The sequence below is a fragment of the Acanthochromis polyacanthus genome, chromosome 2 (genome assembly GCF_021347895.1).
Source record: "Acanthochromis polyacanthus isolate Apoly-LR-REF ecotype Palm Island chromosome 2, KAUST_Apoly_ChrSc, whole genome shotgun sequence".
Lineage (NCBI taxonomy): Eukaryota > Metazoa > Chordata > Actinopteri > Pomacentridae > Acanthochromis > Acanthochromis polyacanthus.
In genome coordinates this window covers 38,421,678-38,439,529 of record NC_067114.1, presented here as the reverse complement: position 1 = coordinate 38,439,529, position 17,852 = coordinate 38,421,678, and the positions used below count along the sequence as shown (strand labels likewise).

General features: G+C 40.1%; 1 protein-coding gene across 1 annotated transcript in view; it reads right to left on the bottom strand.

Moving 5' to 3' along the window:
• The window catches only part of LOC110946321 (ATP-binding cassette sub-family C member 12-like), a 43,481-nt gene extending 32,437 nt beyond the window's left edge, over positions 1–11,044 (bottom strand). The window contains exons 1-8 of the mRNA XM_051937314.1: positions 11,028–11,044; positions 5,147–5,203; positions 4,775–4,926; positions 4,511–4,657; positions 4,214–4,361; positions 2,896–3,132; positions 2,467–2,640; positions 2,110–2,257 (exon numbers count right to left, since the gene is read on the bottom strand). Of these exons, the coding sequence (XP_051793274.1) occupies positions 2,110–2,257; positions 2,467–2,640; positions 2,896–3,132; positions 4,214–4,361; positions 4,511–4,657; positions 4,775–4,926; positions 5,147–5,197 (1,057 nt within the window). The 5' untranslated portion in view covers positions 5,198–5,203; positions 11,028–11,044. The remainder of the gene's footprint in view (positions 1–2,109; positions 2,258–2,466; positions 2,641–2,895; positions 3,133–4,213; positions 4,362–4,510; positions 4,658–4,774; positions 4,927–5,146; positions 5,204–11,027) is intronic.
• Positions 11,045–17,852: the final 6,808 nt, after the last annotated feature.

Sequence of the window (17,852 nt, the reverse complement as noted above, 5' to 3'; positions counted from 1 at the left end):
TCCAAAGTGATGAGTACATCAGGGTAAGAAGAGAGGCAGATGAAGTGAAGCACTCATCATGGCTAGTGACTACAAACCTGTGAAGGTTAGGGTTATGATTTGGGGTTGGTCAGGTTCAGCAGCGTTATGTTCCCAAAGAATGAGGTCAGCTGACTACCTGAATATACTGAATGACCAGGGGCCTCATTTATAAAACATTGCGTAGGATTCATACTAAAGTTTGCCTACGCCGAAAATCCGAAATGAGCGTACGCCCTTTGCCCTTGATTTATAAAACTTTGCGTAAGCACAGCTGCATGCAATTTCTTGATAAATCACACACCAGCTGGAAGACTGCACAGGTGGATCCACCTCACATTCTGCCCACAACACACCCACATTTTACCATGAATGGTCAATGCAAAGTAACTCATGAATGTATCTGTATATAAATAAGCTGCTGATCCACGGCATTTTATGAAGCGCCGGCCAGCAGTCTTTTCACTGCTGTGCGTCAGGATGACTGAATCATGTGTTGACTCAGGCCACCCTGCCACTAAATTTGCTATGATCATGTCCGATGTACAAATAATTTGTAAATTGATTGAATGTACATTTTTTTGGTTCACATAGACAAATTCATTTTCACTCGGGGGTTGTGGTGAGAAGCATGTGGGCCTGTGTGCCTGTACAGGGCTGATTAATGGTTGGACGCTCATCCCATTCGGCCGCATATGGATAAATAAACAAAATTCTTTACTTTTTTGCCTTTTTACTGTGATAGTTGCAGTGAAGAGTGACAGGAAATGGGGAGAAGACATGCATAAAAGTGCTGTGGGCAGGAATCGAACCCGGGCCATTGCGTCAGAGACCACCCCTGCAAAGGGGTCTTCTGCTTTCCCCGATGAGCTGTACGGGCGCCAGGTGAGCAGTAAACAAAATTATTTAATATAGATCACCGCACCGGCCCCAGATGTGGATCGGCCCTTCGGTCAAAAGACCGAATGAAATAACGTTCAATCCGCCCCTGTTGATATATGAACATAGTTCTGCAAATACAGTCGTCGGCCGAATGACGCACTATAGGAACATCTACAACAATGAGGGTTTATGATTATCTGGCTCTACAAGTCTAATATGTGATAACAATAAAGGTTTGAGATCAATCTGGTTTCAATTCACCACTTCACCCTCCAGCACTGCCGTTCCCTCTGTCTCCAAAATGTGCTTAAGCAAGCATCAAAGTTGGCGCACCGGTGCGCACATTCTCACGCCAAGTTTGTTTTTATAAATCACAACTTTTGTGTAGAAAGTGGCGTACGCCACTTTCTAGCCCTGTTTTGTGCGTACGCAAGCTTTATAAATGAGGCCCCTGGTCTTTCCATCAGAGGAGTTTTGCTTCCCTGATGGCATGGGCATGTTCCAAGATGATGATGCCAGGATTCATGAGGCTCACATTGTGAATGAATGGATCAGGGAGCATAAGACATCATTTTCACACATAGACTGGCCTCCACAGAGTCCAGACCTCAGCCCTGTTGAGAATCTTTGAGATTTGCTGGAGAAGACTTTGCACAGTGGTCTGACTCTCCCATCATCAATGTAAGATCTTGGTAGAAAATTAATGCAACTCTGGACAGAAATAAATGCTGTACCATTGCAGAAGCTTATTGAAATGATGCCACTGCAAACATGTCATTCCCGGAGTCAAAGGCAGTCCAACAAAATATCAGAGTGTTCAACTTTTTCTTTGGACTGGCAGTGTATATCACCATTACATGTCATTGACTCTGTGCTTGTTCTCTCCGTGGATGTCTCTGGATCTGGAGCTACATGTCTCTGATCTACAGCCTCACCACCTGCTATCTGCCTTCCCTGAGCCTGGTTCTGTTGGAGGTGTTTTTTCCCCTCCTCATCCCAGGAGTTTTTTTGTTCCTCCCCACTGCCACTCATAGGGAATCTAAAGGCTACTTTTGACTGTCGGGTTGTTCTCTGTAATTTGTATGATCCGGACCACACTATGCTAAGTGCTTTGGGATGGCATATGTTGTGAATGTGTGCAATATAAATGAAATTGAAATCAACTGACATAACAGAAAGATGAAAAATGTATCGAGCTGTCTATCTTACCTGCAACCTTCTTCTCAAAAGAACCTTCCCAGGCGTACATCTTGATTAGCTTAATGCTGTTGAGAATCTCATTCATGGTGCGAACGCGGCTGTCTGTTGTCAGCATGGATTTCCATCTGAACTTGGTTATGAGCTTTGTTAGAAAGAACTGTAAACCGAAACGTTTTAAAAGCATCATTATTGCAGACTTTAATGATAATAATAAATCCTGCCGCAAATGAGAAAATAGATCTAATTTATCGTCATACCTGCAGTTGGATTAGTTACAATCTCAGTTCAGTCATTGATTAATACCCTATAAAAACTTGTCTTTATGTTTTCTCCGATAAAAATTTCAAAAAATCCACACCTACATACCTGTACAGGAACAAAAATGATGTAGGTGCAGACTCCAGTCAGGGCAGTGTAGCCCAGAATGTAGCAGGCGTAGATGACACACACAATAAAGAGCACTGGGGTGGCAATCACAAAGCTCCCAAGCAACACAGCTTCAAATAATCTGTGGCCATCACTGGTCAGAACATTAATCATCTGGATGGGAGACAAAGAGAGTCAGGGCAGGTTACCTTCAGTAATAGAAGAGAGGGTGTATTCCCCATGAAACGCATCAACTTTTAAAGACAAAAAAAAATGTTTTCTGCTGCTGTTTTTTACCCACCAGGTCTAAGAACATATTACAGATGATGACATATAAAGATTGTTTAGTAAAGCATTCCTTGACATATGCAGAAAAACTTCATTAAACAAGTATTAACTTTATTGTTCATGTGTAAGCCATTCTTTTACCTCTCCCATCGAAACTCCACTGTGCGCCCGAAGAGAGATGACTTTCTGGAAGCCCACTGAAGAGAAGGCTCCTTTCAGTCTGACTGCTGTGCGTATGTTCATTGCCCACATCAAGGACATCAGGAAAGCTCTGAAGATCTCTGTGGTGAACAGCCCTAAGGCCAAACCAACACCATGGATAACTGTGGACTTCCCTGGGTCTTCAATATACTTTAGGATCTCTTGGACCGGAACAGCCTGACAAGACAAAGAGATCTTTGCAACACTTGGCAGCATAAATCATCACACTGGACTGTGCAGTATTTAAATAGCTTCAGACAGTGTTGTTGTTGCAGTGAGAGTCACTACATGCTTTTACATCATGTTAAAAGTCCACAGGTTCAGAGTGTCAATGTTGTCAAAAAATGGTAGCGGATATGAGGTTTATAAAGATTACATAATGACAACTTGGAGCAATTTGTGTTTTCTGTAACAAATAATTAAATCATTCTGGCAACAGAATACAAGTTCACATAAACTGTTGTAACTAAAATGGTGACTTAACTGCACTTAGGGTGACTAATAATGCCAAAGTTATCCTATAATGGCAAATAAGTTCAGAAAGTGTCAAAAATGAATTCATACTTTAATTCTCATAAAGAGAAACAACAGAACCTAAATTTAAGACAAACAGCAACATTCCACCATGTGTGTTTTTTGAAACTACAACAAATGGTCTGTGGAGCTTAAACTGTCTAACAATGCATCCTGGGAACTACACCAATCAGGCATAACATTCTGGCCACTTGCAGGTGAAGTGAAAAACACTGATTACCTCGTCATCACGGCACCTGTCAGTGGGCAAGTGAACATTTTGTCCTCAAAGTTGACGTGTTAGAAGCAGGAAAAATGGGCAAGCCTAAGGCCTTCAGCCAGTCTGACTAGATGACTGGGTCAGAGCATCTATAAAACTGCAGCTCTTGTGGGGTGTTCCTGGTCTGCAGTGATCAGTATCTATCAAAAGTGATCCAAGGAAGGAACAGTGGTGAACCAGCAACAGGGTCACGGGAGACCAAGGCTCATTTGGGGAGTGAAGGCTGGCCCATGTGGTCTGATCCAACAGACGAGCTACTGTTGCTCAGATTGCTGAAGAAGTTAATGCTGGTTATGATAGAAAGGTGTCAGAATACACAGTTCATCATAGTTTGTTGCGTATTTGGCTGCATAGCAGCAGTTTGTCACGTTCTGATGAGCTGGTGAGAGATTTCTTTCTCTGAGTACCACTAATGTAGATGAGTTTTGTAAGTATAGACCATTTAAGAAAACACAGAAGACTCACTGGGCCCAGAAACACTGCCAACATGGCAAGGACGCCCACAGTGACAGAGATGATCAGCCTGGTTCTTTGAAAACGAAGGATCGCACAAACCAAAGAGGCTTTCTCTGGGCCTTTCTTTGCCACTTCTTCATCCCACATTCTCTGAAGCCTGGAAGACACACAATATTTGAATACTTTCCCCACGCATCTTAATGATGATACAGATACAAATTACAGCAAGGACACTTGTGATGTGTCTTATTTAGAAATATACTGCAATTACATCTAGTGACAGTAGAGAAATGTGAATCAGCAGACCTTTCTCCACTTGTGTCGGTTGCATCCAAAGGAGACAAGTTGAGAGAGGACACGTCCAGTTTGTTCCTGAACATGGCCCACATCATGGGGGTCATCCAGGCGAAGGTCGCAAAGGAAAAGAAACCTGCATTGTCCAAAGGGTGGGACCTAGTCAAAAAATAAATAAATAAATAAGGGGAATTAAATATTCAAGCATCTACAATTTATCAGGAAACATGTCACAAGTGCCTCTGAAAAAACAAAGTATGTCATCAATGAACTGACTGTGGTGAGGACCAGCGGAAAGGTTTGAGGGTCTGCAGGCTCTGATGGTATTTTTTAAATGAGGAACTAGAGACTGTTTCACTCTCGCCCACATCATAGACTTCTAGATTGGAGACCGCAGATCCAGTTCTCCATCGGACACCATTTTCGGTCTACGGAGTCAGAGACAGAATAAAAGGTGGAGCTGAATAGTAAGAAATAGAGAGTTGTGCTTTTTTGTTGCCAATATTCCATCGAAAGAGTCTCCACAAGTTGATCAAATATATCTGCAATGACAACACATGATGCCAGAGAAACAAAGGAAAAGGAAAAGAAGTCAGGCAGCAAAAGCAGGAGCGTTCTGGTGGAAGCTGCTGTTTGTTCTGTACTTACAAAAGAGACTTTACGAGAACTGTTCTGCTCCAAAGAATATTCGGCCTTCATCTTGTCCTGTATGGAGGGCAGCAAGTATACAAAGTCACTATCATGTCAGCCAACATGAAGTTTTGAGTAGAAACATCTGGTTTAGCAGATGAAATTGCAGAAAAAATACAAAGTCAGAGTAGGAAAAAGTTAGATTGTTTTTTCCTGCGGACACCATAAACATGTGTAACAAACCTTTTTCAGAACTTAGAATGCAAATATAAATTGTTTATGCAATAAAATAATGTGCAAATGTAGCAGTAAACACAGTTAAATACCATTATTTGCACTAAAATACAGGAAATTTTTTGGCACTTTTGCACAACTATTTACGAAATCATCAGGAGTTACAATAAAATTTTACATCAATGAATTTGTGCGACTCCAAAAAAAACGTCTTCTGTCCACCACAGTCAAAAACAATAGAAACAGGCTTTAGGACCATAGAGAGAATCTGGAGTCCTGGTGTTCTCCATTGCTAGAATATGTTTATTATGAATATTATTATTGTTATTATTGTTGTTGTTGTTTTATTTTTATTATTATTAGTAGTAGTAGTCGTAGCAATATATTACATCTAAAACAAAATCTTAATTTTCTGTGCATCTTTGGTCTTCTCTGTGTCTAGCAGAGAGAGTGATCTGTGGCCAAAGCCAGTGAAAAACGTGCTGCTTTCCCAAAGAATTATAACTATCCCCTGACTAAAAAAAAATGATAGAAAGTTTCAAATCCGCACTTTGGCCATCTCTCCTCTGTGTACTTCTCGAATATTCCACTCTCTTACTATTGACCAATTCATCTACTCCCAATAGTTTTTGAGTTATGGCATTTTCAAATTTTAATAATTCAGGCCAAAATGCCCCCCCCCCCCCCCAGGTTTTTAGGTTTTAAAATGCATATATCTCTGCTTCTGGGTACCACAGAGACTTGAATTTTTTTCTCCAAGCTCCCTACATGTTGGTGATGTCCTACAAATGACACACACACTCAGGAGAAGTCTCTACAGAGCAGGGGGGCTTGCCCAAAATGTATAAATTATTTGTAAAAACCACTCGCAAGTAGGGTTAAGGGTGTTAAAGATACAAGAAATCTTTTGGTAGTCACGAATCTGAACATTACCTGTTATACATATATAGTGTGCATATTTATGCTGGTGTGTATAACTGGAGTTGGAAAAATAACTTCCACATTTTTTAGATAACTTGCAAGGGCTGAATTGTGCCCACTGAACTTCTGAATTTAATAGAGTAAACATACCTCTGTCATTCAAGTAATTACAGAACAAATCATTTCACCTTTTGTATCATTAGTGGATTGTTATGCATAAAGGCCCAAGTATTTTCCAACATAATTACCACACCAGTGGATGCACATGTATTTTCATCTTATTGTACATAGTACCCTATAGCGTAGATTAAGATTCGCCAGTAGCCAGTAATGGCCTAGTTTGGGGGTAAAATTGAGCATGATGCAGTGATGGCTAGAAGTTGGGACTTTGCATGGCTATAGTAAGAGGATAGATGAGTTTCTGTGCAAATTTGCAGATCTCTACCAACTGTGCTACATTGACTTCAGGGTCCTTGAAAATTAGGCACTTTTCATGGGGGGCAATGTTCAGCAGTCCATATCTCTCTAAACAATGTGCCTATAGGGCTCCTCCTGTATAAGTTATAAGCCAGTCTGGTCTAGAGCAATACTAAATGGTACTAAGACATTAATCTGTGAGATTTCTTGTGTTTTTAACACCCTTAACCTTACTCGCGAGTGGTTTTTACAAATAATTTATACATTTTGGGCAAGCCCCCCTGCTCTGTAGAGACTTCTCCTGAGTGTGTGTGTTGCTTCTAGGACATCACCAACATGTAGAGAGCTTGGAGAAAAAAATTTCAAGTCTCTGTGACACCCAGAAGCAGAGATATAAGCATTTTAAAACCTAAAAATTCCAGGCGAGGATTGGGGGAAGGGCATTTTCGATTGATTTATTAAAATTTGAAAATGCCATGACTCAAAAATTATTGGGAGTATAAGCCTGTAATTTTGCACATAAAGTTTTTTTTATCATGATCTTCCACCATCAGCACCCACAGTAAAATTGAAGATGGTGCTGCAACCAATATTTGGTGTTTTGGGATGGACTCAGAGACGGGGGGCGTATCTGTGCGGCCGCTCCCCATCAGAGCATCTGTCACCCAGCTACAAGTTTCTCAGTCACCTTTGGGGAAATCCAGTTCGCGTTTATAGTCCAGAGAACACCAGGTTTGTGAAAATCTGGTCCACATTTCCTGTCCTACACCACGCATCACTCCAATGGTCTGTGTTTCTAGCCAGGCGCTTTCTCTGCTGAGTCCAAAGTTCTAAGTTTCGCCATGCATAAAAGAAGCTGGAAATATGCTCGGGTGAAGTTCGGTAAAAAATGTGGCGTTAATTATTGATCATATCTCTGGTGGCATATGTTTAAAAATCATCCAACTGCAAGGAACAGTGATTCCTCTCAGTTATTACAACAAACATCACAAGAAACAGTCAATGAATTACAGACATATCTGCCAAACTAATCGCACAATCATGAACATGGTGTATCCTTTGTTTATAAGTTTATAAAGAGATTGTAAGGAGGGTATGTAAACGATAGAAAGACTTTGGTATATTCTTACTGAAGATAGATAAGATACAATAAGACACGATGAGATGAGATAAGAAAGGAAAGATATGATAAGACACAGCATGATACAATGTGATACTATACGATACAATAAGATAAGAAAAACCTTTTTTAGTCTCAGAGTGGGTAAATCTGCAATGTTACATAAGCAAAAGTAGTGTATCATTTAAGGAATGTAGTCTAAAAATAAAAAGTAGACCAAAATATACATGGCTATTGGTAATCCAAAAAGTAACGACTATAACAATAATTACTGCACATATCAGTGGTATTGTACAGATTTTTTTGAAGAATAGAAATACTGATAGAGCCTGTTGCTATTGCAGTAGTAGTTAATGTTTATTACCACGTATGCTATTGTAGAAGAAGTTTATGTGCTATGGCTATTGTCGCTGCAGAGATATATACGTGTGTTGCATATGTGCTGTAGGGTGCTAACCTCTGCTAGTTACATATAGTTATTGGTATTTCCTGCATGAAAGGTACTGCCTTTGTGTTATATTCCCCTCAGGGAATTTGTGAAGGGACGTATTGTATGGTCTGATGGCACCATCTAGTGGTCATTTGTGATATACCAAAGCCAATGTGACATTTTGAATGAACAAATCTCTGTTAATGGTAGTTGGTACATAGATATATATTCTCATATTGTGTTATATTTTCATTTTCAGAACACACATACGGCATTCTGTACACCCAGTTAGACTTTTGCCAATAAAGTCTCTGAAGTGGAACACCTGGACAATCTGTGATTTAATCGATCACACCAGTGGTGGTTGGTGAATTTCGAAACTAAGAATTGGAAAGGAGCCGTTACGCTATACTTTCTTTTAAACAGTTTGTATGTTTCTTCGGTTTCCTGGGAGCAGTGCTGGCTGATTTTGTCTTTAAGTTATTGGAGTTTAAAGATCCAATCCAATCCAATCCAACTTTATTTCTAAAGCACTTCAAAAACAACACTGTCGACCAAAGTGCTGTACACATTAAAACAAAATAAATAAATTAAAAAAAATACAACTGAAGTAGTGCGAGTATAAAAATAAGACATAAAACACAGGTTGTACAGTAAAAGTCTTCAAGTGTTTGCTCACTTCTTCTCACTCCTTTTCGAATATGTAGATCTAATCCAGAAGTGTGGCAAAATTCTTCTGCTTTATGAAATTGTTTTGTATGCATGTGTATGGATATGTATGAATATGAGTCTTGGGTATGTATGTCTACATCTATGTATGTATAGATATGTTTGTATGTATGCGTATGCATATACAGTATATATATGGATAATTAATATCCATTCTTTGCTCACCTGATACTTGTGTTTACATATTCGAAATAAATATCTCAAACCAAAAAGTCACCTCTAAGCTGAGCTCCCCCTTAAAAGAGATTTAAGGGGGAGCTTCACCCGACCGAGTACTAAAACTGACCAATGTTGAAAGTTTCATATTGCACACACTTTTTGAAGATAAGGTATGCAACCTGTACACTTTTAGAGACCTCTAAACACCAACTTTACTGTGAAACCAATTTTTTTTCATTTTGAACAACTGGATTGAAATTAAGTGCCGATTTCCCAAAACTTGATTTTCGGACACACATAAACTGCCCCTTAATTTATCTTCTTACGCTTTTGACCAAAACTTCCCATTTTTGGCATGCTGGTAGTATAGGCTATGTAGAATGCACCTATTAGCCATTTTGTCATATTTCACTGTGGTTACCTTGGTAATGAAACGAAACAATTGCTACAAAGATTTTCATATATAACTCAGCATAGAATGAAGTTATCAAAAAAATGGCTAATAGGTGCATTCTACATAGCCTATACTACCAGCATGCCAAAAATGGGAAGTTTTGGTCAAAAGCGTAACAAGATAAAGCTTGATCTGCCTATCTCAGTGAGTGAGATGGATTGTAGGGAACCAGGAGGTCACACATGCACAAGGGGGCCAAACCATGAAGTCATTTAAAAACAAATAAAAGAAGTTTAAAATCAATACGGAGGTGCATGGGGAGCCAGTGGAGGGATTGGAGGATGGGAGTTATGTGATCAAATTTCCATGATCCTGTTAAAAGCCAAGGGGCAGCGTTCTGAACCAGCTGTAGTCTCGACAGTGAGGTTTTGCTGAGTCCTGAGTAAAGCGCATTGCAATAATCTAAACGAGTGGTAGTAAAAGCGGTAGTGCTTGTCAAAGTTGTGAGGAGATAAAAAAGGCTTCACTTTGGCAAGTTGCTTCAAATGATTAAAGCTTGACTTTACAACAGCACTGATATGGGCATCCAATTTAAAAACAGAGTCCATCTTCACACCCAGATTCATCACAACTGGTCTTACGGCTTGGGTTAAAGAACCGAGCTCAGCTTTGACCAACCGAGTACAGTCATTGGAAGAAAACAGCAATACCTCAGTTTTTTGCTCATTGAAATGCAAAAAATTCTAAGCCATCCACAATTTTACTTCTTCAAAGCATTCAAGAAGGGACTTGGACCATTTCAAAGGCAAATAAATTTGGCAGTCATCTGCCTAAAAATTAAACAACACATTATGTCTATGCACAACTGACCCAAGAGGCAACAAGTACAATAAAAAAGCAAGGGCCCAAGAACTGACCCTTGCGGTACGCCACACATCAGAGGAGCTGCAGTGGAAACAGAATCCCCAACCTGGACAGAAAAGCTTTTGATGGACAAATATGATTTATACAAGGCTAGACCTTTTATTCCCACCCAGTTCTCCAACCGTGACAATAAAATCTGGTGGTCCACCATATCAAAGGCTGCTGTTAGATAGTGTACACATTATCACCTGAGCATGCAGAAGTAAAATGCTTCTGATTTCAGCACCAAATCTGAAACCTATTGTAACTATTTCTATAAATATTTAAAATGAACCTTAAAGAGGTAACATGGAGTTAGGCTGGTATTCTTACATGCAGTTTCACTTAATGAGACAAAACAATAACAATAATAAAATATGCGTGACTCAGGTAAATAAAATTTGCATCATTAATGTACATATACGTGACCAAAATATGTCAAATTAAATTTATCTTATCAAGGTAATAACTCTTAAACAAAGTTACACAATCACAACTCAAAAACAAAACAACCAAAACTGATCCAATCTCATTTAAAGTAACTTGAGAGAAGCTTTATCTGTAAATAAGAGCAATGAAACAGATGCAATACCTCAGTGCAGAGGACCAACAAGATGTTCTGCAGCTTGTTACCACTAAAACTAACACCGGAGGAGTATTTAAGTCTGCCTTGTGTGAGCCACTTTTATCAAGATCAAAAGTTGAACTTGACTTGTTCAGGGGTAAATTTCCCTTTGCTCCTCCTGTGGATGTAGTGTGGGAAAAATGCCAAGCTACCTGAAATCGCTAAATGACAAAAGACTGAGGTGTTCTTTAGATCAAACTGAACAACTGAATTTAAAAAAGGCTTTTGAGCAGCATTGAAAATATGACAAGAATTTTATATGTCGATGAAAGGATGCCAATATTCTGACATCATGACCATGTACTCAGTGAAGCAGCTTTATTTAATGTTTTATTATAGTACCTGAAGGCGGAGAACAGGATGTTTTTCTAGAAAACAGAGACGCATTGTTACAGCATTGCTCCCATCTCGGCAGCTGTGTTTGAGGGATTTCATTTAAGCATGACTTATTCTAATCCTTAAGTAAAGTGCAGCATCATGATGAGGCAGTAATCAGACTTTACAGTGTCCTTCAACCCTCTTTTCTTCATCTACTCTGTTGTTGCTGTCTGTCAGGCCAGTATTTCTCTCTGCCTCTTATCAATTCAGAGTGACTTCATGGAATGTGTCACAAAAGATTTAAAGTTTTAGTTGAAGAACACGCAGCTAAGTTTCTGGTCATTTTGAAGTAACACAAATGAAACAATTCTTACTTTTGAGGTATATTTGTATTTACTGCTAACCCTAACCCTAACCCTAACCCTACTAAATAAAAGCAAAATGATTTTAACAATACAACTTATTCAAGGCTCCGACTTTTATGCCAGCCAGACATGACAGGAATTTTTTTTTTATCTCAAACTGAACTTATTTTCTATCAACAGTAAAATCGACAATTTTTGAGAATAAGAAATCTACAATAATTTTACTGGCTTGTAAATTGTTATCCATTGCTCATACCTTCACAAAATAAAAGTTTGAAAAGCATTTTCAAAATATCACAGCCACCAGTAGATTGTGTTCAAAACAAACTGAACTTACTAACGGTACTTTCGAATGTAAAAAGATTGTTGTGTTGCACATTTTATCTCATCACCATAAGACATGTGCCTCATATGTATCTATGACACACTTTTGCTGCAGACTTCGACGGGTGGAACACCTGCTGTCGTTTGGTTTGGTTGTCAGAACAGAAACGTACAATCTATGAAAATATTTGATTAAAGTTAACCATATACAAACAGGGGAATGTTTGACTGCCTAGCGCAAAGTTAATTCCTCACTAATCAGGTTTGTAATGTTTGTTAGCAGTACAAACACAGTTAACTAAACCAAACAAACATAGCTAATGATGAAAAGTATGTATTCTCCAGCAATTTGTTTAACTGTGGCTATGTTCATAAATTCTATCTGAATTTCAGTGTATCACCTGAACTTTTCCTTTCAGCTTTTCCCTTCAGAGGTCATCACATCTCAGCCTGTCCTCTGCATCTCCTTCTCTCACACCAACTACCTTCATCTCCTCTTTCACTACGTCCATAAACCTCCTCTTTGGTCTTCCTCTTGGCCTCCTGCCTGGCAATTCAAAACTCAGCATCCTTCTACCAATATATTCACTATCCCTCTTCTGTACATCTCCAAACCATCTCAGTCTGGCCCCTCTGGTTTTATCTCCAAAATAACCAACATGCTCTGTCCATCTGATGTTCTCATTCCTGTTCCTATCCATCCTGGTCACTCCCAAAGAGAACCTCAGCATTATAATCTCTGCCTCCCGTTTTTTCCTCAGTGCCACCGTCTCTAAACCAAACAACATCTCTGCTCCCACCACCATTTCCTACACCTTACCTTTCATTCTTGCTGATGTTTCTCATCACACCTGACACTTTTCTCCACCTGCTCCAACCTGCTTGCTTCTTCACCTCTTTTCCACTCTCTCCATTGCTCTGGATTGTCGATCCTCAGAACTTAAAATCCTCCACCTTCTTTATCTCTACTCTCTGTAAACTCAACCTTCCACTTGGGTCTATCTCAGTTACACTCATGCACCCTGTCTTGCTGCAGCTAACCTTCATTTTCTTCCACCTGCTCCCTGCTCTCACTACAGGTCACAGTGCCATCTGCAAACATCATAGTCCATGGAATTTCCTGTTTAATCTCATCTGTCCATGACCATAGCAAACAAGAAGGCGCTCAGAGCTGGTCCTTGATGCCGTCCCACCTCCACCTTGAACTCCTCTGTCACACCTACAGCACACCTCACCACTATCTTAAAGCCCTCATACATGTCCTGTAAGACTCTAACATACTTCTCTGCCTCTCCAGACGTCCTCATGCAACACCACATTTCCCCTCCCGCCACCCTGTCTTATGCTTTCTCTAGATCTACAAAGACACAATGCAGCTCCCTCTGACCTTCTCTATCAACATCCTCAAAGCAAATACTGCACCTGTAGAATTCTTTCTCGGCATGAAACTGTATGGCTGCTCACAAATGCTCATTTCTGTCCTTAGTCTAGCTTCCACTACTCTTTCCCATAGAGGTGTCACTAGGTTTTAAGGACAGGGGGGCTTAACCCCCAGGAGATGCACAGGATGTGAGCGAACATTTGATTTTACAGCTAACAGAAACTGAGAAATTGCTTATCCACATTAAGATTTAGATTTATTCAGAAATACTTTACTGTGTAAATGTTTTACACCACAGTGGCCATGACTTTTGCTCACAACACAATAACTCAGAGCTGCCAAGTAGTGACCAGACCTCAGAGTGAGATTTGGTTTGTGCAGGATGCTGATGGGGGGTCTGGGTGTCCTCCCCCAGAAAATTTTGAAAATTACTGATCCTATTTCCTGCATTCTGGTATATTTTGAGCATTTTGTTAAAATCTTATTATAGAGGGATACACCTGTCAACACACTTCCATCCTTGTCCTTTATCACCCTAACCTGCTGCACGTCCTTCCCATCTCTATCTCTCTGCCTTGCCAACCTATACAGGTCAGTCTTTCCCTCCTTACTGTCCAACCTAGAATACAAGTCATCGTAAGCCCCTTGTTTGGCCTTTGCCACCTCTACTTTCACCTTATGCTGCGTCTCGCTGTACTCCTGTCTACTCTCTTCGGTCCTCTCAGTGTCCCACTTCTTCTTAGCTAACCTCTTTCTCTGGATCCACTCCTGCACCTCCTCATTCCACCACCAAGTCTCCCTATCTCCTTTCCTTCCAGATGACACACCAAGTTCTCTCCGACCTATCTCCCTGATCACATTTGCTGTATTTGTCCAGTCATCTGGAAGCACCTCCTGATCATCCAAAGCCTGTCTCAACTCTTTCCTGAAAGTCAAGTCCAACCAGAATTTCTCCTTCTCCTCCCGCTCACATCCTACCTGTGGTGCATACCCACTAACAACGACCAACAGTTGTCCATTTTCCACCGGCACCCTGTAGGTCGACAGCACCGATGGCGGTCGTTGTTAACCTGGGCCTCGACCGATCCGGTATAGAAGTCATACATTTGATTCGCATGTTTGATTTGGCCAAAGTTTTACGTCAGATGCCCTTCCTGACACAATCCCAAAAAAAGAAAGAATTTGACGCAAATACAAACACAAAGGCAAAGTTATTAAATCTTCTGTTCTTTGTGTGTGTAGTCCTATTTCTTCTTGTACCTTTTTATAGTCACTGTGCTGCTTAAAAAACAAACAAGGTGTTGAATCCTTCCCTGTCACAATGCTTTCTGTGTGTTAAATGGTTGACAAAGAAGCTGCTTTATGACCTGGTTTCATTTTGTCCCTTCCTGGCATTGTTCAGGGTCCAAGTTATTCACTTCACCTGTCAGTGGTCATAATGTTATGGCTGATTGGTGTTTAAAGGAAGGGGCAAATTTTTCCTTATAGAAGATGGGTAATGGATCATAAAAAGGTGCTTCGGAATCAAGCTTTTGTTTGGATACAAGTGTTTAAATAGTTTGCGGTGGTCAACAATCAAATGCTTTAAATGATTTAAATATACTGGCATACCTTGAGTGGGAGAAGGTGAAAAAACAATGTTTGTTATTTCAAGTAACAACTCACCCCTTGTAACACATCTCAGCACACTTTATTGTGGGAACAGGCCTCAGGCCGGGATTTGAACTGGAGATCTTCTTGCTTCAAGGCAAAAGTGCTAACCACTACCAGACTGTGCAGCCCTATTAAACATTTCATCCGTTGGAAATAATACATCAACTGAGCAGCCTTGGCGGAGTACTGCGCTCTCTGAGTGCTTTTCTAGTTTCATTAGTCATTGATCTACTGTTAGAGCCTTAAAAATGGCCACTAGTGATCTATGTGGTTTAATTGTGCATCCATCTACTAGTAATGCCTTGGGGTTCCAGAAGCAGGAGAGCGTGCAAAGCTTCATGAAGGGAGCAGAGAGCGACTGGTGTAATGCAGAGTAATGCACTTCTTTTCTTTGTACTTCATTTGTACATTTTTGTGCTTTATTTTTACGTACAAGTGCTACATGTAAATGCACAGGATTTCTGTTTTTTTTTTGCAAATTCTTTTTTCTATGTACAAGTGTTACAAATGCTCAGGTATTTTGTTTTGCAACATGCATTTAGCCTAAATAACCATTTATTTCTACCACTTCATGTCCTGAGCATTGTGTTTTCCTTTTTCTATGTAGTGTTTAGTGACTGCTCAGTAGAGTATTTAATTTTGATTGACTTGAGGCATGACTTGACAGCAAAGTTCAGTTTTGAGCACAGATTGAACTGTTCTGGGGTGAAAGTTTGGTTTTGCAAGAAGAGTCCGAGGTTTTGTGAATGTAGCTTGAAAATTGGGTTTTGTGTTCACAGTTTAGGGAAAAGGAGAGCAGCTTTCCAGAAATGTGTCTTAGCAATCGAGAAAAACTGTAAAGTGATCTTCAGACAGCCTGTTGGTGACATTGTATATCCTAAAGTGAGCAAAGTGACCACTAGATGTCACCAACACACAACTGAAACAGATAAAGCCTTGGTGTACTCATTTTGCCTTGTTGTCTTTTATTTTGGACATATTTGGAGACATTGTGAACAAATTTCAAGTAATTTTTGAAAAGTTTATGTCAGTTTGGCCAAATAATTTAGGTAATTGTCAAGTTGTTGTGGATGAAGTGCAAGTAATTCTGAAAACACAAATTCATAAAAACTAGGAAACACTAACACATTATATCCTGTTTTGAGTGAGGTACGCAAGCGACACAGTCCATTTAGGCTGGATCCAGACCTGGACTACGCTCCTCCTCCTCCTCCAGTTCAAGAACAAGGAGGTAACAATCCACTCTTGGAAGCAGAAGGAGGTGATTCACCCCTAAACGAGAACAAAGAGGAAAAGACAGAAGAAGAGGCCTGACCTTCTCCCTCAGCTCCCCTTCATCCACTTCCTATGCAGAAAACCACAATGACAGACAGATTAATTTCCAAATAGCAGATATCCTGCTCTGCTCTTGTCCTGCAGCTGAACACACACAAGACCAGCTGCATGAGTATAAACGAGTAAGAAGACTGAGGATGGGGGATGGAGACTGGAGACTGAGGGCAAGGCCGTGGTGGAGGACAAGGACATGGAAAGGACACGGAAAAAACAGTAGTGTGGATCAACAAGGACGCTACGATCCAAAGGCATGCCATTTGCGTGGTTAGTGTGGACACTGATGAAAAGACTGACGAAGAATGATGACTGTGATATTTCAGTATCCTCCTCACCTCTTCTTATTATGTTATAAAATTCTACAGATTCTTTGCTGTACATTTATGGTCTCTGCTGCAAATCTGTTGCTGGTTCAATCTCATCACAATTTACCTCATTTGCAAAGAATTGTTACACTAAAAACAGCTAAATAAATCTGGATGAGGTCTGCTGCTGCTCTTTCAGTGTATCTCTTCCTCTCACAGGATGAGCTGTTTTTGGAGGTGGCTCCTCACTGGCAAAACCTGCAAATTAGGAGTGGAAAGATCTGAGACTCTGGCTCCACAAACCAAGACTGAACCTCACTGCCTTCTGTCCCAGGGAAGGGGATCCCAAATCGACGTCGGAGGGTGATGTGTCAGAAACCCTGGTATAAGAACATAGTTCATAGCACACACACACAAAATGGTTTCACAGAGTTGTCTAAACATTGGTGGAAAACCACCCTAAGGTTGTTTAGAAAATTCCCTGTTATGGAATCATAGATGCTGTTCCGCCAGATGAAAGATAAGATCTGTAGAGGGTGGATTTAGCGATTCATGCTCCAGCACAAAACTCCCAGTTGTTACACAAATTAGTTTCAGATCTGTGAAGCAGAAAAAGAATTTTCAGTGGTGGATTTTTGCTGCAGCTTTAAAGGACAACCTGGGAACTTTAAATGACTCTGCCAGTGAGAATGTGCTCTTATGCTATCTCAGACTATTTTAACACAGATACAGTCAGCCATTAATTGAGAAGGTAACTCTGATGAGCAAGAGTTAGCAGAGAGAGACTTTATAGATTCCCAGAATCTCCCAGGATCATTTGTGGTCAAGATAACTAATAATCATGTTTTGCTTTTTTAGCGAAAGCGATACGATTATGCAATTGTTGGAAATGTAGCCAGTCAGCCTCAGAATCAGACTTTCTTACAACTGCCCAGATCTGATTCCTCTTGCTAGCTCAGAAGTGAACCAGGAGCTTTTTCTGTCTTTTACACTAAACTAGTAAAAAAGGAACATGTTTGTCTGTATAATAACTGAAATTATGATAAAAATATTTCCAAGCAAGATTAGTGTCATCACTCAATAAACTACTGTGTGGCCCTAGTTAGAATTAAAT